The sequence below is a fragment of the Hippichthys cyanospilos genome, chromosome 14 (assembly GCF_059441005.1).
Source record: "Hippichthys cyanospilos isolate Australia breed blue-spotted pipefish chromosome 14, RoL_Hcya_1.0, whole genome shotgun sequence".
NCBI classification, from domain to species: domain Eukaryota; kingdom Metazoa; phylum Chordata; class Actinopteri; order Syngnathiformes; family Syngnathidae; genus Hippichthys; species Hippichthys cyanospilos.
Genome location: NC_142382.1, coordinates 11742104 through 11765879, shown reverse-complemented (window position 1 = coordinate 11765879; position 23776 = coordinate 11742104). Strand labels below are relative to the sequence as shown.

Below are 23776 nucleotides of genomic sequence, written 5' to 3'. Positions count from 1 at the left end.
TTTGAGCAGTATACTGTAAAGCTAATATTTTGTCTTTAGTCATACAAATATTTTTCATGAACAATTAACACTTTTAAAAACAAATTTACTTTGCTTGGTTGACAGACACCAAATGTACTCAGGGCTAAGGTAACAACTAATCATGACTCATTGTACTAAGGTAACAACTAATAATGACTCACCTCGCCAATGTCAAATGATCTAACCCACAAAGCTGATGAGCCATGATTGGTTGTTACTTGGGACCTTGAGTGCATGTTAGGGCATGCTAAATGCACTTTTAAAGACATTAACTGGAGAGGAAAAATAATAATCAAATTAGCTATTGACAAAATATCAACTTTTTACTGCCGAAAATTACAATATGTTCACCCTTTAATTTTTGATGGGTAGTGTGTTGCGAGTAGAAGTTCAATAAAATGACCACAGCATGGTGAATGTTTCTTTAATCCTTGAACAACACCTGCATATTTTAAGAATGTAAGCATTAAGGAATAAAACTTGACAAAAATGATGAGTTAGTGCATACAGTGAGAAGCAAGTGAACATCAAACTAGTCGTTATTTCAGCATTTGCATGCTTAACTGTACATTTTAAATCAAGAAAACATGATAGACCCTAAAAGGGGGGGCATAAAAATGACAGGGATCATTCAATCGCGGAATCCTCCCACACCCTCATGATATCAAATTTCACATGAAATTCTACCTTAAGCATAGTTGGAATTGTCAATGGTAAAATGGATTCATAATACAATGATGATTAATGCTGAAATGTGTTCTTTGGATTTCTTATCACATCAAGAGGTCACATTAAAAAAAAAAAAATACTAATTTTGGAATGCCACGAAACAGTGGCAGAGACAATTATTAAAAGCAGTGCATACCTTTCCAAAGGGGACTTGAAGTCATCCATTCATCATCATCATACATACGAAAGAATGTATGAAGTCCTGCTGGAATAATAGATTGATTTATTCATCACATGTGAATTCCAAATCCTGTTCCCTTAAGTAGTGTGTACTGTCAGCAACAAACGGGAAAATATTGAAAAAGTCACTTGACAGTTAAATCTTGTTTTGCATCGATCCAAAATAAAATGACGATAACAGGAAGGAATGATATGAGTTATTATAGCCATGTTTCCACCAACAGCATCTACTCTGCTCGGGTCTACACCAAAGAACAGCGCGCCTCCATCGCCACCGCCACTACCAAGAAAGCCCTCCTCACATCGCCAGTGACATTATGTTAATGACCGTACATAACAAAAACAATGGAAGGTGCCAAAGTATTATTGGTACTTGGTTCTTCCTTCTTTATTGGTTGTTTTGAAATATTGTTCCTCTCTTCAGCAACTGTCCTCAATGGTAGCTGTGTTCCCCGGGAGCTTCGCACAGACACACTTTCGAATCTGTCTCGGACCAATCAATGACCTCCAAAGACATCATGTTTTGGACCAAGGTTACTTTTTTTTTGGTACTAGTAAAGTTTATTTGTATAGCCCTGAATCACCATAGCCTGAAAGGGCTTCACTGGTGAAAAAGAAATCCTACTGAACATATAAAAAATACACAACGGCATCCCCTGAACTAAGCGCCCAGAAGGGGAAGGAAAAACTCAAAAACCCCACCTGGGGAAAATGAGAAACCTTCACAAGGACCACAGGAGGAAGGAGCCCCCTTCCAGGCTCAATAGTTAACATTTGATGCTGAGAGCTAAAATTACCACGTTTTGCCATATTAAGCAGTAAGTGTCCAGTGCAAAGGTGCCTTGCTAAGATCCTCTTTACAGTCTGGCCTAGTGTGTCGCAGTGGCCACTTTGTACTGGAACTGAAAAGCAGTAGGTACCAGAAAAAGGGCGTAGAGTCAAGTAGATTTCTCGGTAGAAACTGGGCTTTTGTCAAGAGTGGAGTAGATAATGTCAGTGGAAATGGTTTCAGACTACTAAATTAACTTAGTAAGGATGGCACAATAACAGAAAATCGGTGATGCTCCTTATCAGCTCAAAAATGAAATAATGTGTGATAGTGAATGAGAAGAAATATCAAGCGCTTGCTGAAAGATGTTTCCTTGTTCCGACAACAAATGACTTAAATAATACAGACGTTATGAGGAACATGTCCGACACAAAACTCAGGAGCGCAACTTCACAGCGCACGAGCGCTATGAATTTAACTCCGTTCCATAAACACCCTTTCAAATGCAACAGTTCCTATATTTATCCCTTGCAAAAAGGAAATTAGGAAATTACACAGTATACAGTAGAAATAGAAGGCGCCATGGTTTAAAAAAAAAAAAAAGGCAAACTTGTTTCACTGCATCATGAGTTCAGCTTCTTTGCAACCTCAACGGAAGCAAGACCAGGCCGCCTGCTGTCATTTCCTCTCATTCTTTTCGAATGCCCATCAGCGAACCAACTGGGGAAAAGGGTTCAGTCTCCTCAACGTCCACACGTTCGCAAAAGGTGCAAAAAGGTAGAAGGCGCAAAACGACCCCTGAATTGGGAGGGGTTACAGGCCCAGGTAGCTCTTCAACAAAAGCAGATGTCTTGCACCTTCACAGGCTGGGTTTTTGTTGTTGGTCCACTTCAGTGCAACTGTTCTCTGGAGAAAGGTGAGCAAAGAATAGGAACGAATCCTCATCTTTCGCTTCAGTCGGTATTTATCTGAAATCCTGCAACATGCTTACCTATTGATGTTGTGTTGCCTTGTTGAGGAATGTTAGACTGAAGAGGGCACTGCTGCCTAAATATTCAAAACAGTTGTTTATGTGTTAGAATTCATACACGTTTTCAGAGTCAAATTCGAGCATTTAAAAGCTCTAGTGTAAAGTTTTTGCAAGCTAAAAAATTAAAATGGGTATCTTGAAATAATGCCTGGAGGCATTCATTTCATAATAGAGTGAATACCAGACAATTTCTATTAGGTATAGTTACTGCAGTTAGGTATTGCCAACCAAAGCATTGTGGCACTCAAATGTCATGTAAAAGACCATCAGAGATTTCGTGAGAAATGATCCAAATGTCAAAAAAATTACCAATTAATTGCAACTCATTAATCTAAGCCAATGACATATAGTGACAGGTAGAACAACATTAAGCTCCTCTATATGAGGAAAAGACAGGAGGCAGAACTCGAGGTAGAAGGGATGAAGATGCTGAGGTTCTCTTTGGGAGTGACCAAGATGGATAGGTTCAGAAATTAATACATCCGTTTTAGGAGATAAACTCAGAGGCCACAGTGAGATGGTTCGGACATGTACACAGAAGAGATAGTGAAAATATATGTAGAAGGATGATGACTTTTGAATTGCCAAGAAGGAAATCTAGAGGAAGACCAAAGAGGAGGTTTATAGATGTAGGCAAAGAGGACATGAAGATAGTTGGAGAGGATATAGGAGACAGGCTTAGATGGAGGCAGTTGATTCACTGTGGCGATCCCTGAAGGGAAAAGCCAAAAGGAGACAAAGATGGCGTAAAATTCCAGGTTATAATTGCTATACGCAGTCGTGAATCCGGAGGATTTGGCAAATCTTCGCTTTGGGCTGAGTTTTAGATACCTTCAATTTTAATGAGGAAAAAAAAAAACTGGGCACTTAGGCTGTGTGTATGCCTAAATGAATGTTTTTATACTAAGCATATTTGACTATTTTCTGACTTAGAACAAAAACATTGTTACTACTATGAAAACATTTACTTGCTTTGTCTTTACAGGAGACATTGCACTACAGCTCAGTAGATGTGTGAGACAACAACAACTTGGACAAATGAAGAAGTTGAAAGATTGGCATTCTCATATAATTCTCATCGTACTAGGACATATACATATAAACCCACCGGTCAAAGTAGGCTTGCCGTCTCTGCCTCAGCTCATCTGCTGTGAGTGCCTCACTATGTACTCTGTGTTCTTCTGCAGCCCCGCTGTCCACTCGCACATGTCCACTCCCAGAATCTGAAGAAGCCCCTATAATTTTGATGGCAAAACAAAACATAAATTAAAAAAATTGAAAAGACATAACTAAATCACAAACTAGGGCTGGGTAATATGGCTTTAAAAAAATATCTCAGATATTAATGTACAAAAAAAAAGTTATTTGCCATAAATAGATTTTCTCTTATCTTTTTTTTAATAGAAAAAGAGGAGAAAAAGCAAGTCTGTTTTTTTGTAAACCAGCCTTACTATGTTCCCAGCCATGTTGTTTGTCTAAATTCTCATCAGAGGGAGCACTCCTTAAAATATCACACACAAAATACAAATCAGGATTTCCATCATCCTGAGCTGTAAACTTAAAATGAATGGACAAAAAAAAAAAAAAAAAAAAAGAATTGCTAAGCCCTACATTGGAAGTGTTTATTTTACCTTGCATGCTAAGCTGAATGGCCCGCCGGAGATCCGCTTCCTCATCTTCTACATTAATGTCTTGCCTGCTGAGCGCGAGAGCTCTCCTCAGCTCTTCATCTTCATCCACAACGTCATTCTCCATCCCAAAGCTCAACTCCGTCTGGCTCAGTTTTGTTGACATGCTGAAAGTTACACATGGATTAAAAAAAAAAAAAAAAAACATGGTTGATTTCAACAATTTAAGTCACTAATTTCAAACATAAATAGATTCTCCATTTTGTATGTACCCTGCACTTGTCTGAGCAAGGACCTCGCCAATGAGTTTTGGTCGCTGCTGTTGCTGCACTCTCATAATTCCAAGAATCTGCTCTGCTTCACAGTCTGGAAGATTTCCCCGGACCACAAATATGGAATAACCTGCACATGTTCATTTTTATTAGTACTTTCCATAGTTTTTCATTTTATAAACTCATTTGACAATATCATTACCCTCTTGCTGCAACTGTGCAAGAAAAAGGGCTAAATATGTGTCCGAGATCAACTCTGGTCCAGTCAAAAGTGAATTCAAGTTAAACCACTGAAATGAGAAACCAAAAATTAGTTTCATGAATCAAGCTTCTGTATATCTTATGTTGGAAGGCATGTACCTGTTGTCCAAGTTTGCGAATAGTAAACCAGTGTTCCTTGTAATTGCATATGAAGGCTATTTCATTTCTGTAACCCACAGACAGACGCCTTATTATAATACGTACATTCAATAGTCTAAATCATGATGCCAAATAACTTTGACAGAGAAAACATACATTGGATTTATCATTAGGCTCTGGTACTCCCGGCTGTTGAAGAGGATAAGCTCCAGTCCCCAAACTCTGAGAGCATTGCTAATAACCTATGATATCCCAGAAAAATGTTACATGTTATTATGATGCTTAACCTTTAAAAAAATTAAATCTTTGGAGCTCACTTGTATTGAAAAGAACCCACTGTCATCCATGTTTCCAGATGGTTGCTACAAACAAACACAGCACATTTATTAATTTTAGAATGTGAACAAATGAATGCATTGACATTCCAAATTTCTCTTACCTGTAAAAAAGTCCTATACTCAGCACTGCCCATTCCTCCCTCTGCCATCCTCATCCTCTCCTCTTCATCCAGCTGATGTGCGATAGTCGAGAGATCCACTGGGGTGAAGTACTCACCCTGCAGCAAGTTGTTGAGGCAGTGCTGAGCGCAGAGAGAGCCCTCTTGCTGTAAGTTGAACAACAGTTACCACACTGATAGTACAATCACAAGCTGCAAGTTTCCATGCAGCAGCAAAGTCATACAAGAAATGTCTCAGCACACAGCCCATAAAAATCTGCTGCATAACACATAACACATTATTCCACAGTGCCTTAGTTATTCATTGCGTATTGTACTTATGTCATATTTACTTTTAAAATTATTATTTGTGAATACTAACTTGGATTTACACGCCAATATCTGCACCATACAATAGCGATGTCACACTCGAAGCAGACGCTTGACACTTGCAGCAGATTCATCGCAAAAAGTTGTTGCAATGTCTCGCTGAGTCTAGTGGAACATCTCGTAACGTCTAGCACCAAACAGAGGCTCGACTCATACCGAGCGCTCGCGGCAGAAGTATGACAATAAATTGTGTTATGTCCTGCTCTATCCGGTGGAATGTCATATGACCGCGGAAATTGACGTGTGACTCCAGGTGGTTTAGGGTGACTCACAATCCTCAGAAAGAGGCAAGATTCCTCAATATTTTGTGGGTTACTCGAGAAGAGGAGAACTTTTGCACACATTTAGTAATTGAGAATGAAAGAGAGTGATGGAATGAGATTAATTTGCAATTGCGCATCAGATTTGCGCATAGTCTTTTAAGACAGGGGTGTCCAAACTCAATCCTCGAGGGCTGGTATCCTACATGTTTTCCAGGTGTCTTTACCTGACACACCTGATTCAAATGATCACAAGCCTGATAACACATCCTGATCATTCAGGATCAGATGTGTCAGGGAAAGAAACCTGGAAAACATGCAGAACATTTGCCTTCAAAAATCGAGTTTGGACACCCCTGTTCTAAGCACTCATATAGAAGTTAAATTTTTGCCAGTTAGTTAGTTATTTATTTACAGTCACAACCATTTTATACAACTATCGTCACAGTTTCATGTTCAACATTGGTAAATTTAATATAATTTTATCCAGGAGATGTCACCACACTGCATTGTGTCAAATGTTCAAAACCACTGAACAATTTCAACAGAAACTGCTTCAAATTGATTGAACGTTTCACAAGTTTCAGAAAGCAGTGAGCTAACTCACCACGACGAATTTGTGTGAAATGCTTCAAAACACTGACCCATTTCAAAACAACTACTTCAGATTAATTCAGTGTTTGATAAAGCTTCGGTTTCTCCATCGCTACCATTCAATGACAACATGATGTTTGGCTTGGATATACTGTTACTCGGTATATTGAGTGTTGGTACGCATTTGTACTAATAAATCTGTATCTGACCACAATCATTAAGCAACCGTAAAAATTGAGACTGTCATTCTATTTCAGAGTGGGCACATTTTTAAATTCGGCAGATCAAATAATTATTTTCCATTATTCTTGCTTTTTGCGTTACAATAGTTTGTTATTCCAGCAAGCTGTGAGTCGTTCACTTACTAATGTAAAAAGAAAAACAAGTCGTTCAACAATTTTACCATCTTTATGATACTTCTTCAGTTGTTATTGTAAACAAAGTTTTCACGATTGGTATTGAATAGCAACTTTAGCAACATAGCTAATAATAGGGAACCAACACTGCCAAGCACAAACAGCTCCAACATTGATTAAACACCGTAGTTAACATATCACTAGCAAGCGACTCACTCTTTAATGGGCGCATGAGAAAATTTACCTGATGATAAAAGTCGTAATGTTCACGTTTAACTTACTTTCTCGTGAAATATGGCATCCATTGCTTTCCCTGTCAAACATTCAACTCTGACCTTGCTCGTCATAGCGCACACAAAGCGAGGAGCGCCTTCTAGCGGATTAGCTCGGGCCTGCGCGTCCATAACTATTTCATTTACACTTCAAAATAAACTTTGTAAATACTGTATGTATAATACCAAGCCATAACATATTACAAGACATTTTTGAATGTATTCTGACGGCTGAGTTGCTTCAATCTGAATTGAAAACGGCAACTCCCCTTGAGAATGAATTGTAATTTTTTAGATTGTAACATTAAATGTTTGTATATCCATCCATCCATCCATCCATCCATCAATCCATCCATACATCCATACATCCATACATACATACATTTTCCTGTCCTCACATGGGTAATGAGCTTGCTGGTGCCTATCCCAGCAATCAAACAAGTTTCGAGCCAATCGCAGAGTACACAGAGACAAATGAACATTAACATTCACAAAGACAATTAAAGGGACAATGTGTAAGATTTAGACCTTTTTTCACTGTGGACAGTAGGAGGTGCTGCATTTACCATTGTCCATAGCTATAATAGACATGGCAGCGTCCGGAGGAGTGCCACTCCTCATGTAATATAATTTAATAATAACTAGAACTACGATTATATTTAAATCATACTGTTGGTTGTTAAGAACTCATTTATTTTCATATTTCAAATTTAGAATAATTTAATTTATACCTTTTTGATTAAAAACGGTCAAAATCTTACACATTGTCCCTTTAGGGTAATTTAGAGTGTCCAATATACCAATCATGCATGTTTTTGGGAATGTGACGAGACGTGCAGAGTCGAATACAGTTTTTGTATTAAAGTAAGCGGAATAACCATTCATTTTTCAAAGACTGCACAAATGTGTGAAGCTGATTTCAGTAACTTTTATTAAACAAGAAATGGTAGCAGTGATTAAACACATTGAGCAATGTTTCATCAGCATATACTTGAAGGTTTAGATGAGGTGCTATGAAGACATAGACACGTATACTGTTTTTTAAAATCATTATTATGAGTCAGAAAAATACATGCGTGAGGTAACTGAGGCAAATGTGAGAAAAGAGCTAGAGAACCATTGACAAATAAAAATAACTCAGCACTCAATAGTGAATAGAGACCTAGAAACAAGTATTGGTTATATATGGTCACTGTCCATTAAGAAGCATGTATCGTAAATGTGTTTTTGATTTTCTCTGAATCCAAAATGAAAAGACAATCAAAGGCTTATTAAAAGTATGCAAATCGCCAGCTGGGGGCAAATGGGATTCTCTTCTGAAGAGGGCCATCAACACACCAAATTACTAAATTATTTGGGGTCTACTCATGATTGTAATGCCACTTAATTTTTATATTTGTCAAGTTGAGACTGGTTTTGAAAATGAACATTGTTAAAAGGTGTTATAGAGCCAAATTAGTTTTTATTGCTTTGAATCTAAAAAAAAAAAAAAAAGAAACAAGAATTTCCATGCTCTTCAAAAAGACAGTGACGATCTATGAAACACACACATAGTAAAAAAAAAAAGAAGAAAGATTACATTTGCAGATAACAATAACTATATATCTGTATGTAACTTGTTAAGTATTCACTCAGCCTGCTTGCTCCAAAATCGGAGATGCTTTTCAGAAAGAAACAAGTAATGTTTGCACATTTTTGGAGGGAACACTCAGTACCTGTGATTGGCTTTTAATAGCTACCCTCGACACCAAGGATAAAGTTAACCAAGGAAAAAAAGAGCCGCAATAATCTAGAGTGTGTCAAGCGTGTGATGTCGTGTGATCATTACTAGAATACTGTAATCCAGGGGTGTCCAAATCCATTCCTAGGAAGCCACTAGCCTGAATGCCTCCAAGGCATCGGATTAAAATGATTAGTTCATCATCAAGCTCAGCGGAAGCCTGATAATGATCCTGATCATTTTAATCAGGTGCGTTGGAGGATGGAAACATCTAAACATGCAGGGTAGTAGCGCTCGAGGGCCAAGTTTGGACACCTCTGCTGTAAACCATTTTATTGATTATCAATTTTTTGGCATGGGAATTTGTTTTTTCTTTACAATGCAAGTTTAGGAACTGTGGTGTGATACAGGTAACAAACATTACTCTTGGAATGGCGGCAGACCGGCCGGGCAGCCACAGCGGCGTGGCAAGTGCATGGAAGTGATGACCACTGTGTTCCACTCATCCATGTAAAGGACGGGCACCGCTTCCTGGTCAGTGGGCTGGCAACATGGCGTCTGAACCTGGGGAGTCAAGAAAACACAGAAGGCCTTTAAATGCTGGAATATTCCGAAAAATTACATTGGGACTCAACATTGATGCATCATGTCTTTCACTTATGACTATGTAGAAGATTTAAAAAGTGTACACACCCCTGTTCAATGGTAGGTTTTTTTTTTGTTTGTTTATTTTTGTAATGTAAAAAAATATGAGACCAACATAAACGAGTCATTTGCAGCAAAGATACCTGCAAGTCATCGGGTTGAGGGTCATTGGGTTGGGGCCTGCATGACGCTTTGTGACTGCAGCAGTGCACCATGGTGACACTCTCGGGATAGATCATCCAATTGTCCCAGCCCAAATCTTCAGGAAAACATGGAATTAAGTACAACAGTGAATCACTAAACAGTTGAATCCTATATCATATATTTCTACCAAAAAACGTAGATGGAAATGACCTACATTTAAAAAATAAAAAAGTAACATTTTTGAAAAGTTTTTTTAAGCTTTAAAAAAACAACACTCTAAAAACTGTTGCATGAACAGCAACCCAGTTTTGAGTCAAAAAAAGACTGACCCACCTAATGTCTGTTGTTGTTGTTTTTTTTTCACAAAACAACTCAATTTTTTTAGGCTGTGGTGCACAAAATGGCCTATGTTTTACTTTTATGTGAAAAAGAACACAGAAATTCAAATTGACCCAAATTTTGGTAGGGTCCTTTTTTGACTCATAATTGGGTAATTTTTAACCCACTGGAGATAATTATATGACATAATATGTGAGGATTTACCCTTCATGAAAACCTCTGTGGTCTTGGTGCAGCATCCTGAGGTGTCCTGGACATCATCAAAGGAAGAGCCAGAAGAAACTATGGAAGTAGGGAAGAAATTGGGCATCGAAGTTCCTGGGATTTAGGTTGTCAACATCTGCACTCCAATTTTACCTGCAACAGCCTTGAGCTGCTCTGCAGTTCTGCTCCATTGCTTCAAGGCACCCTCAGGCAGACGTGGCTCCGTCTGGAGGTTGAGGGCAGCCAAGAGCTCCTTTCGGATGGATGGCAGAGATTCACCCTGGCACCTGCACACAGTCAGCAACAAAAACTGAAAAATGATTTGCGTCAAAATGTTTAAAGGGGATGTCAAGTCAAAAAGTATCATTACGTTTCAATATCTTCTTTTCACTGGTCTACTCACATCTGATTGCCCATGTCAGTGGGCGGCAATTTTGTCACTTGCTGTCTGAGGGCTTAGGTAATGATAAACTACATATACATACTATGAATGACCATGACAATAATCCAGTAAAAGTAAAATAAATAAATAAATGCATGTACAGTATAAAAAGTACAAAGATTAACATATTACAATCTAAAATGTGCTAGTGATAAATTCCAATAAAATAGATGACATTTACTATATGAACAAAACTAAATATATGATTAAAACATGTATACATTACGCTGTAAACATGATTAAACTGATTAAATAGTTGATTTAAATTTAATTGATATTGATTCATTTGTGTGTAAGCACATCAATTAACAATATATAAGAAAAAGAAATCAGTACAAAAAAGAAAAAGTGCTGTTATGAATATTTGTAAAACAAACAATACAATGTCCTGTTCAAATTTATAGAAATGAAAATAAATATTTCATTTGTAATGCACGGTCTTTCGTCTTTTGTCATAAATTATCGAACCAACCTGTACAGAATATATTAGAGAAAATACTAATATTTTCTTAAACTATTATTTATTTTGAAGATGATAAAAAAAAAAAAAAATGTGTTAAAGTTTTACCTTTTGGGCTCACACATGAATTAATTGGGTCATGGTTGTCATACGCTTACCTACATTTAAATTCAACAACATATACTTAAAAAAGTGGAGATGCGGGATGCGTCAACTGATTCTCTCTGTAAAGCATGGGTGGGACACCATTGGCATTTGCGCCTGAACGCCCCTGAAAGAACAATGAAGTGTCTCACCATGCAACCCTAAAAACAAATAGCACCTCGGGAGAAAGCACAGTCAACAATCAATACATGTATTACAAGCATTGGTGGTTGAGCAAAGCATGGATGACCATTCATGACTCTCCATTATCATAATTTTAAAAGAAAAGCAAAAGTATTAAGAGTATCCCAATAGAAAGTCACCTGGAGTCTTCTTGCTTGGAAGGCTGCAAGACGAACGCAATCACAACAGAGGAGCACATCAGCACCATCATGGCGACAAAGCCAAAGGACATCTCAGGTCTCGCCATGGATAAACTGTGGCGAGCAAACACGACAACGGTGGCTTCTTGCGATTGCAAATGGCTGTACAGACAGGAGGATGCTGCACAAGATAATGGTTGTCAGCCCCTGGGAAAACTGGCTTTTTATCTTCCTCTAGCCCTGCTTGGCCTTGGGATGCTTAACATTGTTGTCCCGTCTCCTGGTCTGTGTGAAAGAGAACATGGAGGATGAGCCAGCACACACACCGAGAGAGAGGAGGAAATAGATTAACAGAAGGTGCAAAACCACCCACGTGCTTGGCAATACACCAAGAAAGTCCAATAAAACAACATCAAAAGAACTAATACCACCACGGGCGTGCGACTCAAGGCCAGACATCCTGTTATGTGCACCGTACAAACAAATTGTCTATTTTAAGATTGGACAATTAAACATATTCAAATGAACAACATAATGGTGTTGAATACAATTTTAAAATATCATTCTGAAGTCTGCAAATGGCCCCTGAGCCACAAATGAGATACTTTTGGGATATGGAGCTCTCCACACTGATTTTTTGATTCTCGTGCCAGTATCATCGATTCCAATACCAAGTACTAATAGGTTCATAAAATATTATGGTATTTTAAATCACTTTTCCTATTGATAATGTGTATTTTTTTAAATGAAAATTTCCTGTTGAGTTCTTAACCATGCCACAATATGATTAAAATTTTGCATGAATTAGAAGAAAACAGGGAAAAGAAAAAGACTGAAGAGGCAGACATGGAAATTGAAATAAAAGCAGAAAACCTGAAAGTGGAATTCAATATACTGTAGTTTCCGCACTATAAGGCGCACCTAAAAGCCTTATTTTTTTTTAAAAGCTGATGATGCGCCTTGTAATCAGGTGCGCCTTATATCTGGATCAATATTGAGATTGGGATTTGTAGATGGGGAATGAACCGATAAAGTAAACTTTACCTGTTTCTTTTGTGTTGGTCAACAAGGTTGGTCATATTGACATTGAGTTATTGAACCACTCGGTACATCAAACTCATTGCAAATGACTTTTGGAAACACAATATATTACAAGCACTGTACAAAAGTAGATTGTGACTAATGAAACAAAAGGAAAATCCAAGTCCCAATCACAACAGTTAGGAACTACCTGTCTTAAGCAGTGTGATTGTTTGGTCACTGATATGAGCAGTCCTTTGGGGCCCTCTTCATCTTAGGACCCGTAGCGACTGCCTGGGTGGCCTGGCCTGTTGTAAAATCTCTGGCCGCTTAACTCTAATATGGCTGCTTCAAATCGAAATGGCAGATTTGCCCTTTCTTTTTGGGTGTGGATTTTTGAAATGTATTTGTTAGTCTAAATATGATATATCATATTCCATTTTCCCTTAACTTTACCTCTGTGACTAAATGTATACGGACTTGCTTGGTGACGTTTGACACTTGACATTTCTTTAGTCTGTTTTGACACACAGGGCCTTTCCACAAAGATGGGCCGTAGCCAGTGAATTAGACTAATTCAAATTATTCGATTCAAACAAAAATAGCACAATCAGTGATTTTTTTTTCTTGCATGTTTACAAGCAGCATAGCCATCAATGTGAATTCATGGCACACAGAAAGCTGCTATTAGCCACATTATAAGTGGTGTAAAAGGGTTTCAGACGCTATAACAAATAACACATTTGCATGTGTTTTGGACATATTCATAAAACTAAATGAAGCAGAGTCTGGAAAGAAATGAAAGGCAGAAATCTACCCGATAAATATTCTGACAGTATTATTGCCGTTTGCAGGTGACACTCAAGGACGGTATGCGGAGGGAAGAAACAGAGCACCTGGCAATAAGAGATGCCGCTTGTAGGCAATGTGAATATCTGACAGGATGGAGCGCCAACAAAAATAAATGATGAGGACTAAAAAAAAAAAAAAAAAAAAAAAAAAACTGGCGACTGGAGCCAAAAATACATTGTTGGAGCAGATAAGGAAGTCAAATTCTTCAAAACAGCCACACATGGATAGATGAGAGTTCCTCTCAAGATGTGAAACACACCTGCGCAATGTATCAACCCATGTGGGAAGTTCATACTTCAACATTGCTGAAATAAAAAAAAAAAAAAAAAAAAAAAGACTTAAGGAACAAAAAAATGTGTTTGCACAAGGACATTGGCGTTTATGGTGTATTACACTTGACATCTAATGAAAGTGGGATTTAAACAAAATAAAAAGGACCGTAGGCTACTTTAAATCGACATTTCATTTATTTAGCCATTTCAGCCGTAAAACATTTATAATGTATTTCAAATTAATTTGATAACGAATTATTTTTCATGCATAAACATAATTTTTGCTTGAAAATGACACCACATGTGCTCAGTCTTGGTAATGACCATTAATATCTCAATTTTTCTGGGTTTGGTCATGACATTAGCAAACTGAGCTGTGATTGGTTGTTACTTGAGCCCTGAGTAGTTGTGATGCCATTCAGGCCACAGCAATGCGGTTTTTAAAGGTATTGAATGCACATGAAAAATAATTTGGAAATTAAGTATAGAAAAAATATGAACTTTTTACTGGTAAATAATTGTATTATCACTTTATATACAAACAAAAGAGGAGCATGCGGGCCATTAAAATGTTTTATATTAATTACATATTTTCCCACCACCCTAAACCTACAAAAATGTTTGAAGCAAACAACAAAATAACCACATATGCTGTATTTCCCTTTCCCCCTATTTAAAGGGTACTTCTTTTCGGAAAATGATCACTTAGGACAGCACAAAACTGCTCGACAGAAAACCAACCTTAGGTGCAAGAATTCATTTTGCATACTTTTCCCACAAAAATTAACTCACCAATAATTGTAATACTAATGAGTGTGAATGATGCATACACTTCCAAATCTGCGATAAACATTGATGATGATGATAAGTATCTGATATTATATGAGCTGCTCAGAAAACATTGGAGGTTGAAATTCATTCATGTTAAACCTGAACATAATTTTTGTTTTCAACATTTTCTGTGTTTTATCACTGATTGGACCAAGCCATGGACTCTACAATTGTAGTAATATAATAGCAAATTTAGACAAAAGTAAGGACTGTTTGTTTGTCAGAAGTTTAACAACTGATTAACCACAGTAAGGGACAACAAGAAGAGTTTGTAACTGCAAACTAATTGTTGGCCAACTCTGCACATTTTATGTACGTTATGCTGCTGTATGTGCCAGAAATTAATACAGAAGAGAAGTTTTGTTTACAGGACATATAAAAAAGATACATTTTTGTGATCCTACAATACCAGGAATACAAGAGCACACAGATTACACACTTGGGATCATGGGAGACTATCAATCAACACTTAAGGCCTTGAAGACTAAATACTTCCTTGTAATGTCTCCCAAGTAATGAACAAGTGTGGAGGATGTAACTCACGTCTAAATATTTCATCACTCTAAAATAAAGTATATTTTATAAGCATGTCAACACACAGAAAAGGGAGTCATTTTAATGATGTGACCTCAGAAACGCAGCAGTATTCCTGTGGAAGTTATGAAGAGATAACTAAAATGCCAAGGAGACCAGTGATGAGTTCACTTCGTTAGGTATAGCTGGACAAAGTTATTATTTTTGGTTTAATAGTTAAAAAACATTCATTTTAATTAATTTGCGGAGTTATTTTTTTAAATGCAGCTCTTGTAATGGATCTTAGAAGTCACTGCAGGCACTCTGTGAACAAAAGGCTTGGCTTTTAATCAAAGCAAAAAAAGAAAACATCAGGCTACATTTTTAAATTATGAAATTGGTCATTTTCTTAAGTTTGTCATATGTAAGAGTTGAGTGACACATTTGACAAAGCACTTCAATTCAATGTTATTTTCAATGGAAACTATTTTTGCCATGCATTACTTTATGTTTTGTTTTGTTTTTTTACACAGGTGCAGAAAGCCCATTTATTTTTTTTATGCAAAGCAAAATAAATACATACACATGCACGCACTCACAAAACATTTATTTGTTCATAGGCTGAGAAATACAGGACAGTATTTTTTACTTATAGAGGCATTCAAAAAGTTGAGCTTATAAATATGATCACTTTTAGTTAGAAAACAGAAGTAAAGACCATGGGAATAAAAGGAGACATTTGTCATCAGAAATAATTCCTTTGAAAACTTAGCTTTCCGTTTGCATGACTCATTCGATTTTAACGTTTGAATTAGTGCTTTAAGTGGGCCTGTATGACAGTGAAATACAGTATACCAAGGTTTAACTTTAAAAAAAAAAAAAAAGTATAAGATTTAGTGACATCTAGTGGCGAGGAAAATTGAATTAATTCATCCAAACACCGCTATAAATGTCAGTAATATGCAAAACATGTCATCAATGGACTTTTTATAAATATACAATTTTATAAATATACTTACAAAAGGTCTAGTAGTAGGTCTAGTAATCAATTATCATACCTACAGGAGGATGACAGGTTTCACTAAATCTTACACATTGTCCTTTAAACAATTGTTATTAAATAGGTACAAAAGTGCAAACCTGCTAATGTCAAGTAAAAATTTTTGATTGGGAAATTTGTTTCTAAAAATATGTTCAAACATACTTGCAAATACATCTGAACATACTTTTAGGCTAAATGATAATAACAATTAGCATTTGTCTTATAATTCTCCATTTAGTCCAAAGTATATTTGGAAATATTTGCATGTATTTGTGCTTTGTATTCATGTATTCATGCTTTGTTTTTAAAATTTTCAAATGGGTTTGCCGGTCCAAAATGTTTACTCCATATTGGTACTTCCATGCTTCTGTAAATTGAACCACACTCATTTCAACTTTTCTTTAAACAGCAGTTTAAATTTGCATATGAAGCTTGTTGAATATTGGAGGGTTTTTTTTTTTATACCTCAGGTAAGTTGATCACTCGTCCTACTGACTTTACTCTGACTTTTAAGTTGAGATTTACTACCAAAGCTGCTCATGGAATTCTTTGTTTTCATGTCGGTCAAAGCTGTTTTACTGGTCGTTTGGAACCCACACTCCATCAGTCTCCTCGCTCTCTTCTCTGTGTCCTCCTTGTCCACAAGGTACTCCTAAAACCATTCATTGTTTAGTCGGACTGAAATTAAAGCTGCTAAACCAATTCCTTACCTTCACCATGTCCATCATTAGGGATGCGCTCATGTTTTCCAGAGTTCCGTACGCTGGCAAGTAACACTGCTCTGCGAGGTTGCTGATGGCCAGAATTAAGCTTCCAACTTCTTCAGCCTGAGAGATGATGACATGTGTCACTGTAGTCCCACGCAAAATCAAAAGTCAAAGTAATATGTTTTTATATAGCTCTCAGTCACAAGACTGGACATGTTTTTCAATGTCATTATTTGTCTAACAGTATAGTGTTTTCCTCTTAGCTCATTAAATCCCAAAGATGTACTTATATGGTTTTACAGTGTTCATACAATCAATGTATTTATATGCTTTTATAGTGTCTATACATTCAATCCCAAATACATACGGTGTATTTTGCCTTTTCCAAAAATTTGGGTAAAAGAGAGTCTGAAAATAGCTGGCAATGAATGAGTTATTAAAGGGACTTTATTCTCTTTTTCGATTTTTTCCAGTGTGTTCCAAACTCCCCTTCTAAAGAAACCATTGCAAAATTCAACAGGAAATTGGGTGGTTGGGGATCATAACATGACTAGGAATTAATGAAAAATGTGAGCAATTGCAGACTTCATCAATGTCAAAGTACAAAAGGTTATCTTAATAATATTGTTTTCTTCAGCTGCATTGCTTCATTTGAGAAATAGTAAAGAAATGATTTAAATAATATCTGTCAGTAAATAATTATATGCATGTGTTTAGACTGCAATAAAAAATAATAGCTAACTCATCAATTACCAAATGAGTTATTATTTTTGATACCCAATTTACTTAATTGGTAACCAATTTACTTAAAATTTTCCAAGATAGGCACCAACAAGCAAGTGACCCTAGTGAGGATAAGCGGCTACAGAAAATGAATGGATGGAAAATTGTCTGAATCTTCAGAATTTTGACCTCTTAACTGTAAGTGTCCTCCTGTTTCTTTAGTCTTCTGTGATATTGTTTAGAAACATCTGAGTTTATATTGGAAAACAATGATTTTTTTTTTTTTGCCTTTTTATGCATCATACGGATCAAAGCAGTAAGTGAATAAGTGACTTTGTTACAGAGTTTTTTTCACTGTGCCATTAGTAAAATATTTTATACAGTCTTTTTTAGACAAAAAGGAATTAATTCATCAATAATCGTTAAGATCATTCAGACAGATTGATCAATTATTTTTTTTCTATTATTTTTAATAATAAGCCTGCGTTGTGACGTGACTCCAAGAAATTCTAAATGTTATCAAATTATATACAGAAAAGGAACATATTGTCTCTGAATACCTGTCTACTTTTGACTTTCTTATTTGCAAATAGTCCTAGCTAATACTGTAGCACACCCACCATGTGTAAAATAACTCTGAATTATTTTGTGAGCTGTCAATATCAAATGCGTCTGTGAAGGGGATGCTCAGAATTCAGAAAAGCTAGTCTGCTTCAGGTGCCACATGCACGGATCAGCGGTTTAATTGTATCAAGTATCCTTTGGTTTGTTGGTAATAAGGCGCTGCCTCCACATATGAAAATACGATGCAGCTTTTATTACTCTCTCTAGCCGCTTGCCAGTTCACATTCACCTTTTTCAGGAGGTTCTGGCCCAAATGGTAATGGTAACAAAAGGCTTTGGCCCAGCAGTACACGGGCCGGCATTCGTTTGCAAGAAACATGACCACCCCCTCAAAACAAGCTAATTCTGTCTTATAGAGCATATAAAAGTGAAAAGTGAGCTTTAATTGTTGATCCTTGAGGTGTTTTGACCAAAGCATGCTAGCAAAGCCTTTCCCTGTGAAAAATAATACGGAAAAAAAGAGCGTCCTTGTGTGTGAGCACCTTCCTTCGGGACTGTCCTTGTTCGTTCAGTAGTTTATCCTCTGCCTGCTTGTTTTTCTCTTTAAGGCTCTCCAACTCCCTCTGAAGTTCATAAAGTTCTTTACTGGCCATCTAAGCAAAAAGTACCAACTCGGGTCAACTCAAGCTTGCACGTACTTAAAATGTCACTTAATGTCTCTAGTGGAGCCTGACCAATTTGTGCAAACCGTGTCCTTGCTTCATGGCATGCAGCTGTCGCCTGGCTCGCTCCACCTCCTCCTCCACGAGGCCCAAACGCCGTAGCAGCTGCTGGTGGGTAAAGCACAAGGTCTCATGGCGCCGGATGATAGGCATGACTGCACATTTTGAGTCCGTCTCAAGGTGACCTGAAAAAGGTGGAACACTGTTAATGTAGCATGCGTAATAGTTGTCTGTAGTGGAATTTCTGGTCGCATCAAATCATTCCTTCTGCTCGCTTATTTTTTTTTCTTTCTCATTGTTGAAGGAGTAAAACACTAAAATATTACCAATTACAGATATTCATGTTGTCCACTGGTGTCACATCAAGATTAGGGCTTCAACTCGCAATTATTTTAATATTTTATTAATATGTTGATTCTTTTGATGAGGAATTAAATTGTTTTAAAACAGTTTTTATTTCAATCCCTTTACTCAAAAACAGGCCATTATTTCAAACTTGACATGCAATAATATAAATGAACTAAGATTCAGTTACTGGTTACCAGCAATATGGCCCAAAAAATTAAATCTTGATTTTCTTCAAACATTCTGAATGATTAGGATTTTGACATACTGTATTTTAATGGAAGGGATAAACCCAGCAAACATTTATTTAAAAATTGGATTCATTGAAATAAAATCATGTGGAAAGAAATGTATACAAAAATAATGAATAATTAAAATCAGTTTATCTTAACAGACGTAGCTTCGGCATAACTTAAAGGATAGTCCTTTCATTTTGCCATTTTTAGCAGTAGAAAAAAAGTTAACATTTTGTCTATAATTACTTTGATTACTAAATTATTTTTAACGTAAAATTAATAACTTTAAAGACACATTTTCTGCTAATTGTCGAGTGAAAATGATATCACCTGTGCTCAAGGCCTGGTAACGATCAACCGCGGCTCTCCTGCTGGTCATGTGACATTCATAAGCTGAACCGTGATTGATTGATCAGGTCTTCAGTACAAGTGGTCATATTAGTAAAAAATGAACGTATTAATTGTAAGTGAAATGTTTTAAATCAAATTAACTCATCCAATCCCAAAGACATTATTTTACCTTTTTAAGAATCCAAACATTCGCTCCCAGATACTTATGGTATTTGTAATTTTAAGTGTTTGGCTAAAGGAATGTTTATAACAGCTGGTACTAAAAGAGTTAAGTAAAAGATAAAATACCATACTTCCTCCAATACAGAACGCACCGTTAATTCGAGGGTCACACTCTGGTATTTTCTAAGTTACAGTGTATAGGACGCACCAACAGTTTGGCAAAAAACTATAACTACTTTAGCGAGATAAAATAAATCTCAACTTTGTAATTTCATCAAAGTTTCTAATATTTACATTCATAAGTTATATATTTGTAGCGAGTAGGGTTCTGACTGCTGCGTGACAGCTTTGTATCAGCTAATAAATTGATACTGATGTGATGATGGTTGAGACGGAGTCAACTAATCAATTACATCATCATTTTAATATATCATCTTGCTAGAAGTGTGTTGTATGGATGTTTTTTAAATGTAATTAATGAATCAGCTCTCCTCTCCAAAAAGAAATGGTTTATTGTCCTCTTTCATCGTTAAAGGTAAATCTGTTAATCGACAACTGACGTAAATTTATCGAGTGCCTTTTTTGGTGGGCTTTCTCTTGCGCTTTTCGTTTATATTTGAAGATAGGCATCCATATTTTGCAAGAGCCCATGCTATTGGTCTCAGTTTTTTTGTAAAAGGTTCCCACAGTAGCTTGCTGCGGCCACATGTTGCTTTCAGAGAAGTGTTGGTCTTACAAATGCCAAAACACATGATTGGCAACTTCAGTCTCAAACCACCAAACCATCAGTGGTTAGTCCCTTCCTATGAAGTCACTTCAACCCCAATTACACAACCAGAATAGCAAATGTTCACCTACTGTTTGGAAGATAATCCAATGTTTTCATCAAAAAGTCCTCATAGATTTTGTATTTGGATAGTCTCTCCTTTAAAACAAGCCTCCTGTCAATCAAAATAAAGAAATATGTCACTGCAGTTATTATTGTGCATCAAATAAAGGTGAAAGCTCTGACCTAGCTTGGAATCGTTGCAGCTGTTTTGTCAGCTCCTCCAGTTGGTGTTGCTTCATCAGGTTGTGCTCCTGCACTGCCTTGTACTGCTGCACAGCTTGATTGCGCCTCACTTCAGTGTCACTCACAATTTGTTCAAACTTTAGCACTTTCTCTTTGGTCTGTTGGAAGATGCATGTCACACACTATTGTAGGATATCTAATCTAATTGACTTTCGTTGGATTATAGTCATGTTAGAGCTGGAAAGGTGACTCGATTATTAACTCATCCATTGCCTGGAGTGAGAAACTGCCAGGAGCAACTAGTTTGATGATGTAATGCTCAGGTAGTGATGTGAGGCTGAACAAACCCTGACAAGTACAATGGTGCCAAACTATTTAAGCGTTTAACTGAATATTGTCCAAATACTTCGAATTTTAGCCACTGACCAATTAAATATTCTCCTTTTTCCGTCATAAACAGAATATTATCCCTGGGTTGCATCAAATAATATAACACTTGTTATAACACTTGAGCTAAAAATAATCATTAGTTGCAGCTCTAAATCATATTTACATACAGTATAGGCCAAAAGTAAAAGTGAATCATAAATGAAGGTAAATAATTTGAGTAAAAGTGGATTCCCAAGTAGGAAAGAATAAGGAAACAAGGGAGGAAAGGGGAAAAATCCATGTTTTAAAGTGTATACATACTCACGTGTACTTCATGCCATTACACATACCTCCTGATGTTTAATTTGCAGCTCAATCTTTCTTTGTGCCAACTCCTCCACATTTCGCTGATACTCTTCTCTTTTTAGTGCAAGAATGTTGTCCACCTTCTCCAGCTCAGCTTGTTTCTTCAGAACCAGAGTCTTTTGTAAGGTGTTCACGCCAATCTTAAGGATTCTGCTTGGTGGCTAAATAGCAATTGACATGAACTTAGTATGAAACCAGGGCTGAAAAATTAATCGCGATCATGATATTGGCTGCCATGATTATTTAAGTCAAGCTCTTTCTTTGATTAAGAGTCAAATAAGCACTACCGCCAGGGGGCAATGTTTCCCACGTGTTTGCATGACAAAAGCCTCTGCTTTTCTCACCCTAATATATTATTTACCAGTGTGAAATGACTTGAGTTTCTCATCTGATTCTAATAATTAAAGTGCTAGCTGTCAATTGAGACCCATTTGGAAAAATACAATAGGAAAATTGGGATACATTCGTTTTGAAATGACCTAAAATGACATTTTGACTGCTAATTCATTAACATTTGCTTAAGTAAATAATGTGCGTGTTTATATACTGCTTGTTTAGAAAAAAAAGGGGGGGGGCAATAAATAGACATGTATGACCAAACATGATGAATGACTAATTAATAATCGTGATTTCAATATTGACCAAAATAATCGTGATTATGATTTTGGCCATAATCGTGCAGCCCTGAATAAAACGGGAGCGCAGCCTACAGAGAAAAGTTGGTCTCACCTCAGATACAATTGGTATATAATTGACATTCTCCTCCTCCTCTTTTTTGCTAAGAAGATCAAAAATAAATGCACATGATTCATTCAAAATCGAGATGCGTGGGATTTGAATGCAAAACGGTGCAGGCCTACCTGCAGTCATCGGGCTGAGTAAGAAAAATGTTCCTCGTCTTCCTCTCCACTCGGAGCGTCAGCCGCTCGTGGTCATTTAAGAAAGGAATCGAGGTGGTCATCATGTTGAAAAATGACAAGTCGGGTCTCGTCCACGTTCGGATGATATCTGAGTTCCTGCAGTGTGTTTTTATTTTTTTCTTCCTGGACCTGACGCTCAGTTGCCTGGAGATGGCACGCCAAGCAGGGGAATGTGTTCGGGTCGGTTCTCAGTTGTCGTGGCAACGTCCTCAAGAGGGGGCGCTGTTTGTCGCACCAGGATTCAAATGACTTCCGTATGATCCGAGGAGAAACAAGAGGAGCTCCCACTCTGTCTTAAATCTCGGTTCCCAGGAAAACAGTCTTAAAAGGAGAAGTCTCATTCTCACGCTAGAATGAAAACAGACACCACACATATACAAAATGTACTTTCCAATTTCAGCAGTAAATAAATACTATTTTGCCCTTAATTAATATGCTCGTTAAATAGTTTATGCATGCACAATCAAAACCTATAAAAACACATTTTCCACTTGTTTCCACTTCAAATGGCAACCTATGTTCAATGCTCACCTGTTTTCGGGATTTGGTCATGTGCCAGGCGCACAATAAAGCGTGATTTCTTGCGATCGGAGCCCTCGATCCGCACACGTGACGTCATTTTCAGTCGCGTGTCTGTTTTTAAAGGAATTATTTGTACTGTACATGAAATTTGAATCATTTATCTACTTAATTTGAGACAAAATGTTAACAGTTTAGTGCTGAAAATGGCTATTTAAGTTTGGCATCCCTTTAACATTTCCATGGAAATATACTTCTTTTTTTGTTTTGTCATAGCAAATATTTTCCCCTGCAGAAAAAAACTAATATTTTGTGCATTGAAAAAAACATTATAATTTTGCAAATGGCTTAATCTAAAACTCACGCACACTCAAAGTGTTAAAGGATGCTACATTGTTACTCTTATTTTTTCCATTTTTCTGCATGTGTTTCATCGTTATTACATTAATGTATATAATTAATAAATATATTTTTTGAATATATATATATATATCTATATCTATATCTATCTATATATATATATATATATATA

The 23776-nt window shown here is 36.8% G+C and overlaps 3 protein-coding genes across 3 annotated transcripts; all 3 read right to left on the bottom strand.

The window, feature by feature from the left end:
- Positions 1–431: 431 nt before the first annotated feature.
- atxn3 (ataxin 3) lies at positions 432–7372 on the bottom strand. Its single transcript, XM_088433879.1, has 11 exons — positions 7307–7372; positions 5429–5593; positions 5307–5351; positions 5146–5231; positions 4990–5056; positions 4832–4919; positions 4630–4759; positions 4361–4524; positions 3838–3964; positions 2691–2746; positions 432–2605 (listed from the first exon to the last, which is right to left on the bottom strand). The coding sequence occupies exons 1-11, from the start codon at positions 7370–7372 to the stop codon at positions 2559–2561; spliced, it is 1041 nt and encodes a 346-aa protein (XP_088290005.1). The 3' UTR covers positions 432–2558.
- An 833-nt stretch (positions 7373–8205) lies between these two features.
- LOC148412989 (bone morphogenetic protein 7-like) lies at positions 8206–11931 on the bottom strand. Its single transcript, XM_088433135.1, has 5 exons — positions 11719–11931; positions 10503–10636; positions 10350–10427; positions 9806–9921; positions 8206–9581 (listed from the first exon to the last, which is right to left on the bottom strand). Exons 1-5 carry the CDS (start codon positions 11823–11825, stop codon positions 9438–9440), a joined length of 579 nt encoding a protein of 192 aa, XP_088289261.1. The 5' UTR covers positions 11826–11931; the 3' UTR covers positions 8206–9437.
- A 3863-nt stretch (positions 11932–15794) lies between these two features.
- ccdc197 (coiled-coil domain containing 197) lies at positions 15795–22904 on the bottom strand. The gene is made up of 9 exons (XM_088432400.1): positions 22666–22904; positions 22535–22583; positions 21790–21966; positions 21071–21228; positions 20917–20999; positions 18977–19149; positions 18785–18895; positions 16959–17075; positions 15795–16900 (listed from the first exon to the last, which is right to left on the bottom strand). The coding sequence occupies exons 1-9, from the start codon at positions 22767–22769 to the stop codon at positions 16715–16717; spliced, it is 1158 nt and encodes a 385-aa protein (XP_088288526.1). The 5' UTR covers positions 22770–22904; the 3' UTR covers positions 15795–16714.
- Positions 22905–23776: the final 872 nt, after the last annotated feature.

What these genes read in the sequence shown, in the direction of transcription:
- LOC148412989 (XM_088433135.1), bottom strand. Translation starts at nt 11,825, where the DNA reads ATGGCGAGACCTGAGATGTCCTTTGGCTTTGTCGCCATGATGGTGCTG. An exon ending in GCAGCTCAAGGCTGTTGCAG is followed by an intron (nt 10,428 to 10,502) that starts GTAAAATTGGAG and finishes CTACTTCCATAG; the next exon opens with TTTCTTCTGGCTCTTCCTTT. An exon ending in CACAGAGGTTTTCATGAAGG is followed by an intron (nt 9,922 to 10,349) that starts GTAAATCCTCAC and finishes GTTTTCCTGAAG; the next exon opens with ATTTGGGCTGGGACAATTGG.
- ccdc197 (XM_088432400.1), bottom strand. Translation starts at nt 22,769, where the DNA reads ATGATGACCACCTCGATTCCTTTCTTAAATGACCACGAGCGGCTGACG. An exon ending in TGCAAATTAAACATCAGGAG is followed by an intron (nt 21,229 to 21,789) that starts GTATGTGTAATG and finishes ATCTTCCAACAG; the next exon opens with ACCAAAGAGAAAGTGCTAAA. An exon ending in GACACGGTTTGCACAAATTG is followed by an intron (nt 18,896 to 18,976) that starts GTCAGGCTCCAC and finishes CTTTTTGCTTAG; the next exon opens with ATGGCCAGTAAAGAACTTTA.
- atxn3 (XM_088433879.1), bottom strand. Translation starts at nt 7,372, where the DNA reads ATGACGAGCAAGGTCAGAGTTGAATGTTTGACAGGGAAAGCAATGGAT. An exon ending in AGTATAGGACTTTTTTACAG is followed by an intron (nt 5,352 to 5,428) that starts GTAAGAGAAATT and finishes GTTTGTTTGTAG; the next exon opens with CAACCATCTGGAAACATGGA. An exon ending in TTCGCAAACTTGGACAACAG is followed by an intron (nt 4,920 to 4,989) that starts GTACATGCCTTC and finishes TTCTCATTTCAG; the next exon opens with TGGTTTAACTTGAATTCACT.